We start from the raw sequence: 15,961 nt of genomic DNA on the forward strand, positions 1-15,961 counted from the left end.
AACTCAAGCTCCACAACAGCCTTTTCCCGCCTAACACTCGCTCTCGGGGCCCCCCAAAGACCACCCTCAACAGCCTTTTATTCCCGCGCCCATTCTACCCGAGGGACGCGGCAGGAACTGAGGGTATTGTGGTCAATTATGACAAACTTAATGAAGTCACTCAGGGCCCTGATGAAAACCCAGCTCTCCTCCTCTCCCGCCTCACGGAGGCCTTGCAGAAATTGTCCACCTTAGGCCCCACCCCCCAGAAGGAATCCGGCCGGGGATTGGCCGGGGATTGGTGATTCGAAGCTCAAGCATATGGCATGGAAGGGCAGGTCCCAGCTGGCCAGGGCCAGCAGCGCCTCCACAGCCACCTGCTGCCAGCACCGTGTGTTGGACACCCGCCATGTTCTGCGCTGCCCCCTGGTGATCAGCGCACGTCATAGTGGTCAAACTCCCGGTAGAGGGGACAATTTGCATATCAGGCTTTTATTATATAGGATCAGCTCCTGATATATGCCGCAAATTTCAAAAAATAGACACAAGTCTACAAACCCCTCAAAGATACCTCATTAACCTGGCCTTTAAGGTCTTTAATAATAGGGATGAGGAGACCCAAGTCCAAAAACAAAAGCGAGATCAAGCCAAGGCTGAGGCCCAAAAGGAGGCCTTCCAGCTCCTAGCCATCGCTCTCACGAACCCCAAACGAAGTGCCGGTCCTCCAACTGCGGGTAGGTCAGGAGCTAAGCCTCCTCCGGGCCCTGCTTCAAATGCAGCAAGGAAGGACACAGGGCCAAGTCCTGCCCAAACCCGAGACCCCCGCCTGGGCCCTGCCCAAGGTGTGGAAGGGAAAGCCACCGGAAATCAGACTGTAGTCTGGGCCCTCCGGGTCGGACCTCAGCCAGTCCAGCAAGGCCGCCCTCTGGATCCAGTTTAAGGCTCCCAGACCTCCTGGGACTGGCCACCGAAGAAGCCGCCCAGGCCCTGACAGGGCCCCACAGACTTACACCACCAGGACAGAGCCTCGGGGAACGACTGTGGTGGTAGGTAAGCCGATCTCCTTTCAATGGACACTGGGCCACTCATTCTGCCCTCCCCGAATTCACTGGGACCCTGTCCCCTCCTCAGTCTCTATTATGGGGGTTGACAGATCAGTCTCACAGCCATTAGCCACCTCACTGCCTCTTACTAAATTCCCCCATTCCCTCTTTTCTTATTCTACCTCGGTGCCCGGCCAGGGCTACTATGCATTCCCTCATAAAGCCCAGTTGTCCCAAACCACAGTCACCTACCTCAATTTCACGGTCTCACCCAACAAGGCCGCGCCATTCCCGGGACTGTAAACGCCTTATCTCCTTATCTCCTCTAAGACTGTCCCCTCCTCTGAACAAGAAATGTTCTTCCTCAGGCTCACTGGGTACTCTCGCCTCCAGGTTCACAACTTTAGTCTTCATGCAAAGCTCCTCTATGACATGACATGGCGAAGGGACCCCCTCACTGAGCCTTTAGGTCCCAAGGCCAACATCCTCACCCCTTTAATGCTCTGAAACTGCTCTGACCTCAGCGCCTTCTCACCCTCCCACCCCATCTCTCCCAAAGAACAACTTTCTTTACTGCACACGCTTACTTAACAGTCCGGCTGTTATCAGAACTGAGCTCATTATCTCCCCAACCTTAGCACGTTATCTCTAAGGAAAAATGTGGCAGTTTTAAATCCAAGCCACGAGAGACCTGCTCTCCCCCCCCCCCCCCCACCACCTTTCTCCAGCCTCATATGCCTATACATAATTTTCCAACGTTTTTATTAACTTAAAGACTATGGAGTGTTGCTGAGTTAAATAATAAACACCTAAATATTTTAAAATAACATACAATACTGAAACATTGATTGCTAGACACGTTTTAACTTACCTGCTCTTAGTTTTTTTTGTTGTTTTTTTTTAAATATGTTTTTATTGATTTCAGAGAGGAAGGGAGAGGGAGAGAGAGAAACATCAATGATGAGAGAATCATTGACTGACTGCCTCCTGCATGCCCCCCACTGGGGGTCGAGCCCGCAACCCAGGCATGTGCCCCTGACCAGAATCGAACCCAGACCCTTCAGTCTGCAGGCCAAGGCTCCATCCACTGAGCCAAACCGGCTAGGGCTGCTCTTAGATTTTATTACAGAGGTTTCTTGTACTTTGTTGAATGTATATTTTCTTGAAAGTAAGAGTGTGTTTAAAGTGTGTTCATAGGAATCTTCCTTGTCCCAGCGGTTGGTGATTGTGATTTCGGCGATGAGCTCCCAGAGAGGGAACGTGGCCTGTTCCAGGCCTCAGAGACATCAAAATATGTTTAGCTTCAAAAATGACAAGTTTGATAAGTGTTCAGACCAAGAAAATTAATACAAAACTTCTTGATGAAGTATGTCAGCGCTGTAAAGAAGTTCTTAAATGGCGTGTAAAATACAGCAAATAAAAACCATTGTCAAAGCCTTAAAAATGTGTGAAATGTTTACAAAAGACAGTGAAAGATTCTTTTCACATAATGTGTAGAGACCATGTGCCTGTGAACTTAAAGTTTGTGCAAAATGTGGAAAGAAAGAAGACATTGTTACTCCGTTTAATAAAGAACCAGAAAAGACAGAAAACATTTAAAATAATCCGCATTACAATTATAAAAGAAGCTGCAGAAGAAATAAAGAAGAAAGTGATGATTTAGATATTGATATTGATTTAGATGACAATCAAATAGATTAATAAATTAAAAGTCAGTGTGAAAACATAAAATTCTGAACAACTTTAGACTTTGAGGGTTATAAAGAAAAATACTGTGAAATCCTAATAAGAATTTAGAATAACAATAACATTTATACATGAACAATATAAATTGTGTATGGTATTTGAACAATTATAAAACTTATGCAGTTTTCTTACAATAAATTTCCAAGTAGCATATGCTAGAAGATCTGCCAAATGAGCATTTTATAATATCAAAGTAAACAAGATTCAGAATTGATGGTTTTGTAAGAACTACCTCATGGGAAAAAATCATATGACATTACTGCTAGACTCAAAAATTGGTCCTCGGGTATGTACCTTTTGATAAATTTATCTCAAGTAAATGACCCATAAACAAAAGCCCCCTTACTTAATGTTTGGTTGCTTTATAAAGCAAAAAGTTAATTTTTTTAATAATAATGTTTAACATGTAGCAGTTTTTAAAAATATATCATCACATTTTTAACCTTTTTTATAAAATATACATACAAAAAATGCATAAAATATATGTATAGTTTAGTAAATACTTATAAAGAAAACTCATATATCCCAGATGAAGAACTACTCCTAAACATTATAAATTAGCTTTATCTGATATTTGAACTTTTTTCTTTTTATTTATTTTTTATTTTTTTAAATAACTTTTATTGATTTCATAGAGGAAATGAAAGAGACAGAAACATCAATGATGAGAGAGAACCAACGACTGGCTGCCTCCCGCATGCCCCACACGGGGGATCCAGCACAGGCTGGCACGTGCCCCGACCGGGAATCGAACCGTGACCTCCTGGTTCACAGGTTGACGCTCAACCACTGAGCCACACCGGCCGTGCTTATTATGAAAAATCTCAAACCTAAAGAAAAGTAGAAAAATAATACAATGAACCTTCGTATACTCCCACCTAGGTTCATATTTGTTAACAGTTGCCATGTTTTGTTTGTATCTGAATAGGTGGATCTGGATATATCTTTTATTTGCTGAACCATTTAAAAATAAGTGGCAGGCATTAGTTTTGAATACACTTATGCACGTTATTTTGTAGCTCCTCTTTATTTTATTATTATTAAACTAGTGAGATTGATTCAGGTTGTTGCAAAAGCTGTTACTAGTACATTTTACATGTCTGTTTTATCCCACTGTATTATATACCGCGATGTATTTTATACTCTCTAATGGTGAGGGACATTGGAGTTATCTCAATGTTTCCCTGTTAAAAACAATACTGCTGTGGAGAAAAGTGTGTTCATAAATGTAAACGCTGGCTGTTTACTTTTTGACTACAGCTGGTTATCTGGTGCCTGGGTAGAAGGTTTGTGCTGTTCAGTGAGTCAGGACACCACCACCTGATGACCCCTGACTTCCGAAGGGAACCCTTCTCTCCTCAGGAGCTAAAGTAGCCCCACGCAGGCTCTTTATATCTGAGCCTAGACTTTATTTGCACCGCTCATTCACAGTCCTGGACACTGTCACTGAACGCCTCACAGGTCTTCCTGCTTGGTATTTAGGAAATTCTCTCCCCTTTTCTAGCCTTCTTAAATGTCATACACTGCAAAGGACACCAAGTAGGGAATGATCCCGTAATACAGGGAAATAACAGAGCAGACCAGGAGGCCAAGACAGTGGCTCGGGGAAGCCCCCGTCTCCCCAACTCTTAGCTATACCCATATAACGCCCTAACACACTCCAGAGGAGCTCAGTCCCTAGCAGCTCTGGGGGCCACTCAGGAAGACCCCATGGCCAAAATTTCCGGGGAAATATATCCTTCTCCAGGGACAGGCCCGCGGTATCTTACGGCCTATTCACAATTCCCTACGTATAGGATACAGACCGCTTCTAGAACTCCTAACCCCCCCAGCACAACCTAGCCAGGCCTCCCTACTGCAAGATCCACCAAAACCTGTTCTACTTGTTACTCAGCATCTCCCCCAGGACAGGGTAGGGTAGACTTCCTTCTTTCCCCGCTCATCAGGCGAGGGGCCAAGTCCCTGGACAGGACTGGCAGACGGACCACGCTCACATGCCTCCTATTAAAAGAACAAATATCTTTGAACCCTCATAGATACTGTCTCAGGGTGGGTAGAGGCCATTCCCCACTGCATCCGACCCACCTCATTACGATCAGAAAATGGACCTGCTTTCCGATCTCAAATGACTCCACAGGTCTCCTCCACTCTGAACTCCAGTGGAACGTACACCCCCACCAGCCCCGGTTTCAGCCAGGGTAGAAAAGGCAAATTCTTAAGTAAGTCCCACCTCACTAAATTAACTCTCGAAACTAAAGAATCTCAAACTACTCTCCTACCTCTAGCCCTTATGCGCATCAGGGCAACCCCCGCCCCCCCCCCCCGCCCCCTCCCCCTCCTTTCTTAGTCCCTTTGAACTCCTGTATGGAAGACCCTTCTTAATCGGAAACTTCCCTTCCACAGAGACTGTCTGCATTTTAAATCTCATCTGACAATTACTGGAGAACATGCTGATCAGGTCCTCCCTCGACCTTTTACAGGAGACCTCCCCCTACTCCTCCTAAAGGAAACCCATCATAATTCAAGCGCTGGAGGCAGGCCCTTACCGGGTGCTCTTAACCGCCCCACTGCAGCTAAACTCTCAGGGCACCCCCCATGGTTCCACCTTTCCAGACTAAACCCACCTCAGGAGCTGGAGTCCCCTAAGTATCATAGCCACCAGCTCGGGCCCACCAGACCCCGCCTTACCCGCATCCCAGAAGAGGACAAATGAGTGAGCACCCCTGCACGTGCCCCTAATACCTCTGACTTCCCTGAAAGCCCACCTCCTCTCCCAGGACAAATCCCCCGGTCCTAGCTACTGCCCCCTCCCTTCGCAGCAGGACTCTCACCTTCCCATGGGACTGCCTTCCACAAAGGACTTGGATTACCCATGGGGCAAGATTTCCTCCTTTCTAGATCCTAAACATACCCTTTCCCCCTTGGGACCATCCGTGCCCTGGAAGTGGGGATTAGCTCTCCTTCTCACCCTATCACAGCCCTCCTCTCCTACTCCCATAAGGAACTTTCCCATCTCCATTCATCTCTAACCAACATTTAACCTCGCCCATTCCCTCCTTAGCCAGGGACTGCTGGCTCTGCCTTTCCCTCTCCTCTTCAGCGTCCACCACCATCCCTATCCCAATCCAGACGTGGAATCAGGCAAACATCACTCTAGCTGATAAAAAGGGAACTATGTTTCTCAAAAAAGCAGACACCCTTCTAGGTAATTATCCTGCAGCCCCTGGCATCAAGCCTCCCTTCTTTTCCGTTCTTATATTCAATCTCCTACTAAGGCAGCTCCTTCCTCCCTCCAGTCACAGGTCCTAACACCCTGCATACCCCACCAATCGCCCAAGCCCCTTTATGCTTTACAAGGTCACAGGGCAATATACTGGTATCAATGGACCACCTCCCATCATCAGCTTGTAGCCCCACAGTTAACCTAGAACTACCAAACGGCATTGGTCCCAACGGGTTGACTCCCAGGTCTCCCCGGAAGCCAATGGTTATTTCCTACAGCCAGTCTTTTTACTTCTTATCCAACCATGCAGGTCCCAGGCTTCAACTGCTCCCTTCCTTCCTTTTCTCTTTTCCCTTGGATAACAGCCCATCCTTACGTTACCTCCCTTTTACTGCAATGGAATCTCAACCACACATCTGTCACCCTTATTGGTAGCGCCATGGAGACGACCCTCTAGGAAAGGGAACCTCACACCCTTTAGTCCCCTCTTCTCCCTACCCCTCAGCTTGTCTCCGTGATCAGGGATTCTTCTTCCTCTGTGGGGAGAACACAGACATCTGCCTCCCAACCAACTGGGCAGGAACCAGTACTCTCGTCTATCTCTCACCCAGTGCAGATGGAACCTGTCCCCATAACCCATCACAGCCGACACAAAAGGGCAATCCAGATAATCCCTCTCCTCATAGCCCTGGGCATCACAGCAGGGGCTGGAACTGCCATCGGGAGCTTAACCACTGCTCTACCTATTTGGAAACCCTGTCTCAGGACCTACAAGAAACATGTGGATGCCCAGCAAGGGGCAAAACTAGGGAAAAAAAGATCCTCACCCCCAGGGTAGTCTATTCTCCCCTTTCATGTCACTAGTCAGGCAACTTAGACCCCTGACCTTTTCCTCCCTAAAGATCACATCTAGGCCTCAGTTGTATTTCAGCTCCAGGCTCAGAGAAGCAGCAAAACCAGACAAGTGACGCTGTGGCAGCCTCAGGACCAGCCTTTACCTCCCAGTCACTCAACAGGACGCTCTCAAGCCTTCACCAACCAGTCAGTCTCTTGGGGAAATCATGCTGCTGCGACCCTCGTCCAGCCAACTATCAAAGTCCATTCCCCTGGGATCTCGACGTCCCCCCTCAGCAGGAAGTAAATACGGAAGATATGATCTTCGTCCCTATTCCATAAAACAAAAAGGCTGGAGTGTTAGGTCTGATCAGATAATTGAATGGACACCCCCTCCCCCGGGAACTGACCTTTAGGCCACTTCACAACAGACATTCCCTTTTGCTTAGCACTTGCTGAGACCATTATCTCTCCCTCCGGACCTGCACAGAGAATTCTCTGCCCAGAAAAAGCCACCCAGAGTCCTTTAAAAGCCGCTGACTCCCGTCACTGGGTGCTGGAGCCAACCAAGCTCAGCCACCTGGTGTGCGGACGATCAAATAAATTCAAAATCCCTCACCTTTCTGGCCTCCTGCTTTCCTCTTTGGCCACCTAACAGGAGGCAGGGGGAGCAGGGGGAGCAGAGGGGGCAGGGAGAGCAGAGGGAGCAGGGGTGCAGGGGGAGCAGGAGGGGCAGGAGAAGCAGAGGTGGCAGGAGCAGGGGGGGCAGGGGGAGCAGAGGAAGCAGGGGGAGCAGAGGGAGCAGGGAGAGCAGACGCCAGCCGGAAGAGCTCCATCTTCATGTCTGAAAGAGTTGCCCCAGGGAGGCGAGGGATGGGGGGGGGGGCGGGGAGGAAAGGGAGTCTCGGGGCCATGTATCTAGGCTTCAGGTGGCCTCCTGGCTTGCAGATCAAGAAGGCAGCTCACTGCTTCAGGTTCAATCCCTGGCCCCAGTTGGGGCACATGTGGGAGGCAACCAACTGATGTGTCTCTCTCACAGCAATGTTTCTCTATTTCTCTCTCCCTCTCTCTCTCCCTTCCACTCTCTCTAAAATCAATGGAAATACCCTCAGATGAGGATTAACAACAGCAACAGAAAGGCTATAAACCAGGGGTGCTCTGTGTGGCCCTCACAGAGGCCCTGAATTATCCATATTTGAAAATCGGAGGCCTTCACATACAAAGCCCTATTTCAACCACCATGGAGCTGAGCAAGGCTGCCCGCTGGGTGGACATGCGCCTCCAGGGGGCCACGGTCTTCCTCACGAGCCTTTGCTCCCACACTGAGGCTGAAGTCTCCTGCACTGAAGCTCTTGCTTTTAGGCACTGGACTGAGCACAGGGACAGACCTTGTTCCCAAGTCCCCAGAGCTCCACCTACGTGCACCTGCGCTGTGTCCCCGTGGCGCCGAGCGGCTCCTCCAGCCAGGCCACCTTCCACACCTGACAGCACTGCCCCCGGGACCCACCTCGCCCCAGGCCCGAGGTCGCGCCCGTGATGACCACCACGGCGTCCTGGAGGTGGGCCTTCATCCGCAGGCACTGCAGCAGCTTGAAGAGGCTGAAGATGCCCACGCAGCCGAGCAGCAGGGACAGGATGGCCGTGGAGGTGACACAGTCCATGGCCCGCACCGTCAGCGACCTCTTCCTGGAAGAACCAAAACCAAGTCAACGAGTGGCAACATGGGAAATGGGAAACTTGCCACCCTCCTGCCCCGGCCGGACAAGAGCCCAGAGCTCTCCTGGGAGGACTTGGGCTCGGCGTCCAGCAGACACCTGCTGGGCCTGTGGTCCGGCCTCGTGTCCAGCCTCGGAGCGTGCTGCTCTCTGAGGTGACAGGACCACGGTCTGGTGGTGCCAGGAGGCACCAGCACGTCAGACGCACCGGTTCTCCTCACAGCTGCTTTGGAACCATATCTGTTTCTCCCACAACTGCCTCCAATTTCCTTACTTCTCAGGCCTCCCCCATCACTCACCTACGACCCTATGCCCAAAGCAACAGCTAAGAGGGGAGACATGAGGTATTTAAAGGTCAAGGCTGAGTGAGTGGCACCAACACTGTGTTGGTCACTTTGAAAGAAATGCCCGTCGGGCCGCCAGTCAGGTGGACCCGCATCTGTCACACAGAGGCCCCCACAGCCCGCCTCCAGGACGCGGCGTCAGGAGCGCCAGGAGCGCCAGGAGCGCCAGGAGCCTCCCCAGGGAAGAGGCTGGAAGCCCGGGGCAGCTCCTGTGACCGCCTGGAGCTTCCACTCACTCATCACACTGGGAGTGACCATGGAACACCCTCCCCTCCCAAACGCCCACCTCCGCAGCTCCTCCGACGTAACACTCCTGCTCCCTTCCCCGGACACCAGCCCTGTGACGCCCACTGAGCACACGCGACCCACTCCCCCAGCTGCTCTGGTCCGGGTCGGGTGGGCCGTCCTGTCAGAACGAACCTGCTCTTCGGCAAAGGGTTCTGCTCCAACTTCAGCTGTGAACCCAGCTAGTTTAGTGTTTATTTTTCACTTGCTTTCCCAATGCACTTAAATTCCCAGTTACCATAAACACCTGTAAAAACGACTCCCATCCACTCACTTCATCTACTTCTGAAAGACCCCCAGCCACTGTCGGCTACGTGGCTGCGTTTCGCTCTCGCCCTCCGTTGTGCCAAGCCTCCAGCTGGTCACTGAAGTGGTTTCTAAGGTGTCAAACTCTTTACCTGGGCACTGAGGGCACCCCCGCCCCAACAGGAGGCACAGGCCAGGAGTTTGGCCCATGACGCAGCTGAATCCCAGGGTAGTGCCTGGGAGCAGGGGAGTGACTGCTGGGCCAGTTTGTTGGTGTCACTTCACCAGAAAATGATGGCAATTGACATAAAACACAGGTAGGCCCCAAGGTAATCAGAGCTCAGAAGTTTTAGGTAATAAACTTGGAGAGAGGGGATGGGACAGGATTTCAACCCAGCGGGATAGCTGTTTGGGAAGAGCTTTTCCCCACTGCAACCCAGGTCCTCATGTGAGGCAGGTCCCAAAGGGAACTACCCTGCCTGGCCCAGAACCAGCTGGGAGCCAGCTGTGGCCTAGGATACCCAGGGGGTGGGGACACTGCTCACGAAAGGAACCAGAGCTCCACTAGGTCAGCAGGTGCGACAAACTACACACTGCTCCCCACCACAGGCCCAGGGTCTGCCTGCTCCCACCTGCAGCCTGGGGCTGAGCAAGCTCCATGGAAGGCTGTGTGTGTGTGTTGTACTGAAAGGTGTGGGGGGAGGATAACAAGCCTGTTGCCTCCCGAAACTCAGAGGTGTCAGAGCCCACCTGGAAGAAGCACTGTAACTGTGTGAGGGAAGGCAGTGCCGGGCCACAGGAGGCTCAGCCACTGCCCAGCCAGGTGAGCGACTCCACGGCTCGGAGCCTGAGAACCCTCACCTGTGAATGAGGGCGCGTGTCCCACTCGCGGGTTTGCTGTGAGTCCGAGGAGCTGGCTCAGGAAAAGGTGTGCCCGGCCCTGGTGCAGTGATGCCAGGAAGCGGAGCTGCTGTCACACCATCCCACCGCCTCGCTCAGTCCTGGCCCAGGCACCGGTTTCAGAGCAGCCTATCTGAAGCTTGTCCAAGAGTCCCTAGTTTATGAACACTGGTTTCTTCTCAATAAAGGGAACTCATATACTTTTCTGTGGTTTTAATTAAATCTCATACCTTCACACCTTTAATTAAATCAACAAATAGGGAAAAAACACAACTTGTCAAACGTCAGGATCCCGTATCCCAAGGGATACTGAAACTGGGCTGCTGTGAAGCCATTAAGGCCAACAGGCAGGAGAGCAGACGAGCTGTGATCTGCCCCTGCTACTTCCTCCTGGCCAGGGCGGAGCGGGAGGAAGACAAACCCCCGGCAAGGCTCCCGCTGGAGCAGCGGCAAAGCTAGCGAATGGCACTGCATGCACCTGCCGTGTCTACACCCAAGTCAACCATCTCCAACACAAGGGAAGGAGAAGCTGCACACAGTGTGTCCACTTCCAGGTTCTCTGGGCACCTGCCCACAGTGCCTCCAGCCAGAACCTCCTGGCACCGGCCAACAGGGCACCCAGGCCGAGTAGGATCTGCCTTGCCCACAGGCCAGCTTCCTATGGGGACAGCACACATCTGCCTTCAGGCTGACAAAGGGTCACAGAATCATAAGGCAAGGAAGTTAGAAATCAGCACAGACGTGCCAGCTCCCTCAAGAAGAGGATGCATGGTGGGAAGACACTCCAGAGCAAGCCATTAATTTGAGAGAATCATGTTCAATTTCAGGGTAACCTTCCTGACCAGGTGAAGCTGGTCATATTAGCAATGTCAACTCTTTCTGGGAGTTTTTCAGACTCTTATGGACCAACTTTTATTCCCCTCTGCAGTGCTTGTGGTCACCCCAATGTGCCCAGGGCCACTGGGCCTCCCTGGACAATTAGAGGCAGCTGTGCCAAACCTTCCTGTCTCACCCCTGGCAGTCACCACCGCCAAGAGAGCAAGACACAGAGCTGGCTCAGCCCACTGCTAGGCTGTGGTCCCGGGGGCCTTCTCCAGCAAAGGACAGCTCCCCAGTGGAAGAAGCGCTGCGTCCTGGCTGGCCACAGTCCAGGTGCGGAAATAAACCTGCTTGTGCAGCAAGTTCAAAGGGGGCCTGTTTTCTCTGAAAACGGCTACAAGAAGAACTTTAATATGTTTATAAATGTTGCATTTTACACCAAAAGGCTTTTTAACTGCTGGTTTCAGATGTAACTGGGAAGTAAGATGAATGGTACAAAAAGCAGTTGGGGGGGGGGGGGGGAATCTCACTCACGACTCCCAGCATTTGGAGATCAGCTTGTAGAAAGAGGGGACACAGTTGGCCCAGCACCCTATGAACCACACCGGAGAGCAGGACAAGTATGTGGGGAGGGGGAGAGAGACCAGAAAAGACAGAAGGTGGGCTCACCCCTCACACAGGAACGGCAGGTCATACATGGTCTGGAAGTAGAGCACACTGACGGACACACTGGTGGCCAGGCCCTCTCTTCATTGACAGGAAGTGGCCTGAAGCACGAACTTACACTATGAGCCGCATCAGCTGGCGTTCGCACACTAAGCCCATCTGCTGGGATTTTCATGCATCAAGACTACGGAGCGACAGACTTGGAAGAGTGGAAAGGTGGGAAGTTCCTTCTCAGGCGAGTGTCCTTAGGGCTGGGCAGCCAGAAAGCTCAGGGCTCTCACGGTGACGTCAGAACTCAGCTGCTCTCTATTTTCCACTGAGAGGTTCTTTTGTTGTTGTTGTTAGTCCTCACCCGAGGGGATTTATAGGGAGAGTGGAAGAGAGAGGGAAAGACAGAGAAACACCAGATGTGAGAGAAACACATCGACTGGATGCCTCCTGCATGAGCCCCGACCAGGACCCAGGCTGGGGAGGAGCCTGCAACCGAGGTACATGCCCTTGACCAGAATCGAACCTGGGACCCCTTGGTCCACAGGCTGACTCTCTATGCACTGAGAGGTTCTTTAAAAGGGCTTTCAGAACCTCTACTATCAAGAAATCAACTGAGCAGAAATGTCACCTTTATGCCATTTGTTCCATTTCTCATACTTTTATCAAATTCTACACTGCACAGATGGAATCAGTTCCTAATATTCCTTCTTTCCTCAAGCAATTATAAAAAATGTTAAATGTGTACTATTAATAAAAACAGATTGTTGGCGTCTACTCCGAAACTACACAGAAATCAAACCCGAGACACATCTGAAAATCAAAGGAGGGAATCTGAAAACCCTTCAAGGTTAAGAACTAACAATAATTTCAGGTCTGTAAAAAGGATTAGCCATGAAGTAATTTTTCACGTTATGCACAAGAAAACCAGGCTCAAGGGCAGGATGCTGAAATCATGTGGCAAGAAGTAGCTTAGTATCACCAAGAGCAGTTGGGGTCTCATCCCCACAAACTGCCACCCATTCTCATACTTCATAACTGCGAACAGCTTGAAATAGCCGATCTATTAAAGGTGACATAAGCCCTAACCAGTTTGGCTCAGTGGATAGAGCGTCGGCCTGCGGACTGAAGAATCCCAGGTTCGATTCCAGTCAAGGGCATGTACCTTGGTTGCGGGCACATCCCCAGTAGGGGGTGTGCAGGAGGCAGCTGATTAATGTTTCTCTCTCATCCGATGTTTCTTACTCTCTATCCCTCTCCCTTCGTCTCGGTAAAAAAATCAATAAAATATATATTTTTTAAAAAGGTGACATAAGCTATGGACCATGCTTATGACCCATTTCTGAAAATAGCTGTCTATTTTCAGAAAGTAAAACCAGAGTAAAGCTGCTCTTTTTTGGTGTGAAACAAATGAGAAGCAGCTGCCAGGCTGTCTTTGAACAGAAAGACTATCCGACCTCAGACAGCAGCTCATGTGACAGTGTGGGTCCTGGTGCTGTGGCCTCTCCGGTGTTTTGACCTGGGCAGAGTGACGGAGACTAGAGGCCGGAGGACACTTTCCGGTCAGCCAGCCCTCTCTGGAATGCAGGACCGAGCTACAGACGAGTGGCCTGGAGGCTGTACTTTGGGAAGCCAGTCTCAGAGCCCCTGGTTGAAAGGAGTCAGGCTGGCATTAGTAAAAATAAAATCCAAAGAAAGGCTGGAGGGTACTGCAGACCAGCTCCTGAATGTCCAGTCCTGGGAAGAGAAACACGGAGAGCGGGCTCTGCTCCCCAGCCAGACGCTGGGCATACACTGCCCCGCAGCCCCCACCAGGAGAGCAGAGGCGGGGCCAGGTCCCTCCTGACCCTGCCATGCAGGCTGCCTACAGGGAACAGGGGGTCAGAGGCTAACGTTGACTATGAGCCAAAGTATTAGTTCAGTTTTTAAAAAAACAGCACTTTAGCACTGAAAACTGGAAGTCTCTTAAACACACACACACAACAGCACTTGTGCTGGCTACCTAGACATCTTGACTCAAAAGCAATTCTGATTTCTAATGTGCTTTACAAAATGAATTTAGTATGACTGGAAGATGCCGGAGTGACCTCAACCTTTTTCCTAGAAAACACACAAACCCAACAAGGCTCACTGTGGGGGCAAAGCAGAAAAAGCAACAATTTATAATCCCACCAGCAATGCACAAAATACTTTATCTGTGTATGTCTTTCAATATAAAGTGGGTCTCGCCCTACCCACTGAGTCTGGCTCAGTGACTAGAGTGTCCACCGGAGGACTGAAGGGTCATGGTTTCAATTCTGGTCAAGGGCATATGTACCTCGGTTGCAGGCGCGATCCCTGGCCTTGGTCAAGGCACATGTGGTAGGCAACCAATTGATATGTCTCTCTCACATTGATGTCTGTCTGTCTGTCTGTCTGTCTCTTTCTCTTCTTTCTACTCTCTCTAAAAAAGCAATGGAAAAATATCCTCAGGTGAGGAATAACATAGATAGATAGATAGATAGATAGATAGATAGATAGATAGACAGACAGGGTGGGTGTCTTGTAGACAGCATATGTATGGGTCTTGTTATCTATTTAGCCACCCTATGTCTTTTAATTGGAGCATTTAAGCCATTTACATTTAACATAATTATTTTTAAATTTATTTTTATTGTTGAAAACATTACAGATGTCCCTGTTTTTTCCCCATTGACCCTATCCACCCCCACTGCCAGGCCTTCACCACAAAGTGATTATTGATAGATATGTAATTATTGTCATTTTGTTATTCAGATATCGTTTTGTCCTCCTCTTATTTTTCTTTAAAAAGTCTCTTTAACATTCCTTGTAAGACTGGATTGGTGGTGATGAATTTCTCTAGCTTTTCCTTATCTGAGAAGTACCTTATCTATTTTGTTGTTGTTGTTAATCCTCACCCAAGGAATTTTGCCATTGATATTTAGAGACCGTAAGGGAGGGCGAGAGATGGAGAGAGAAACATCGATGAGAGAGACACATTGATTGGTTGCCTCCCTCATGAGCCCTGATCAGGGTTGGGGATTGAGCCTGCAACTGAGGTATCTGCCCTTGACAGAATCGAACCTGGAACCCTTCAATCCAAGGGCCGACGCTCCAATCACTGAGCAAAACCAGTCAAGACTCCTTATATCTCTTGATTTTAAATAATAACCTTGCTGAGTAGACTAATCTTGGTTGCAGGTACTTGCTTTTCATCACTTTGAATATTACCTGCCAATCCCTTCTGGCCTGCAAAATTTCTGTTGAGAAATCAGCTGACTGTCTTGTGGGAGCCTTCCTGTAGATAACTGCTTTTCTCTTGCTGCTTTTAAAATTCTTTGTCTTTAACTGTTGCCATTTTAATTATGATGTGTCTTGGTGTGGGCTTCTTTAGGTTCATCTTGTTTGGGACTCTTTGTGCTTCCTGGACATATATGTCTATTTGCTTCTCCAGGTAAGGAAAGGTTTCAGTAATTATCTCATCAAATAGGTTTTCAATCACTTGCTATCTCTCTTCTCCTTCTGGTATTCCTATGATACAAATGGTGGGACACTTGATGTTGTCCCAGAGGTCCCTTAAACTGTCCTCATGTGGGGTGGAACTCTATTTTTTTTTTTTCCTGCTGTTCTGATAGGGTGTTTTCTGCTTCCTTGTCTTCCAAATCACTGATTTGATCCTTTGCTGTATCCTTCATTTTCATTATTGTATTCTAAATTTCTGCCTGGTTCTTTCTGATGGCTTCTATGATTTTTTTTTTGTTTACTATCTCTATGTTGATGTTCTCCCTGAGTTGATCTAGTCTTCCTCTAAGTTTGATGACCACCATTTATTTTATTTTTAATCTTTATTGGGGGTTTTTTTAATTGTATTGTTGAAAGTATTACATATGTCCCCTTTTTGCCCCCATTGAACTCTTCCAGCCCCCTCCCCCAGGTCCTCACCACCCCATATATGCATGGCCTCATTTGTGTCCATGGGCCATGTATATATGCATAAAAACTCCTTGGTTGATTACCTCCCTGTCCCCACCCTTCCCCCGCCTTCCCTCCAAGATTCTGCACTCTGTTCCATGCTTCTATTTCTCTGGATCCATTCTATTCATCAGTTTATTTTGTTAGTCAGATTCCACATATAAGTGAGATCATGTGATACTTGTCTTTCTCTGACTGACT

The 15,961-nt window shown here is 49.2% G+C and overlaps 1 protein-coding gene and 1 pseudogene across 1 annotated transcript in view; one reads left to right on the forward strand and one right to left on the reverse strand.

Annotated features, from left to right (window-relative positions):
• The window catches only part of DHRS7B (dehydrogenase/reductase 7B), a 50,518-nt gene that overhangs the window by 14,305 nt on the left and 20,252 nt on the right, over positions 1–15,961 (reverse strand). Inside the window, exon 2 of the mRNA XM_070395433.1 lies at positions 8,333–8,511. Coding sequence (XP_070251534.1) covers positions 8,333–8,511 — 179 coding nt within the window. The remainder of the gene's footprint in view (positions 1–8,332; positions 8,512–15,961) is intronic.
• Positions 2,262–2,463, forward strand: LOC138995074 (uncharacterized protein C9orf85 pseudogene; annotated as a pseudogene).

This window comes from Myotis yumanensis, unplaced genomic scaffold, assembly GCF_028538775.1.
Source record: "Myotis yumanensis isolate MYYU_CA2020_CCGP unplaced genomic scaffold, mMyoYum1.0.hap1 SCAF_16, whole genome shotgun sequence".
Taxonomy (NCBI): Eukaryota; Metazoa; Chordata; class Mammalia; order Chiroptera; family Vespertilionidae; genus Myotis; species Myotis yumanensis.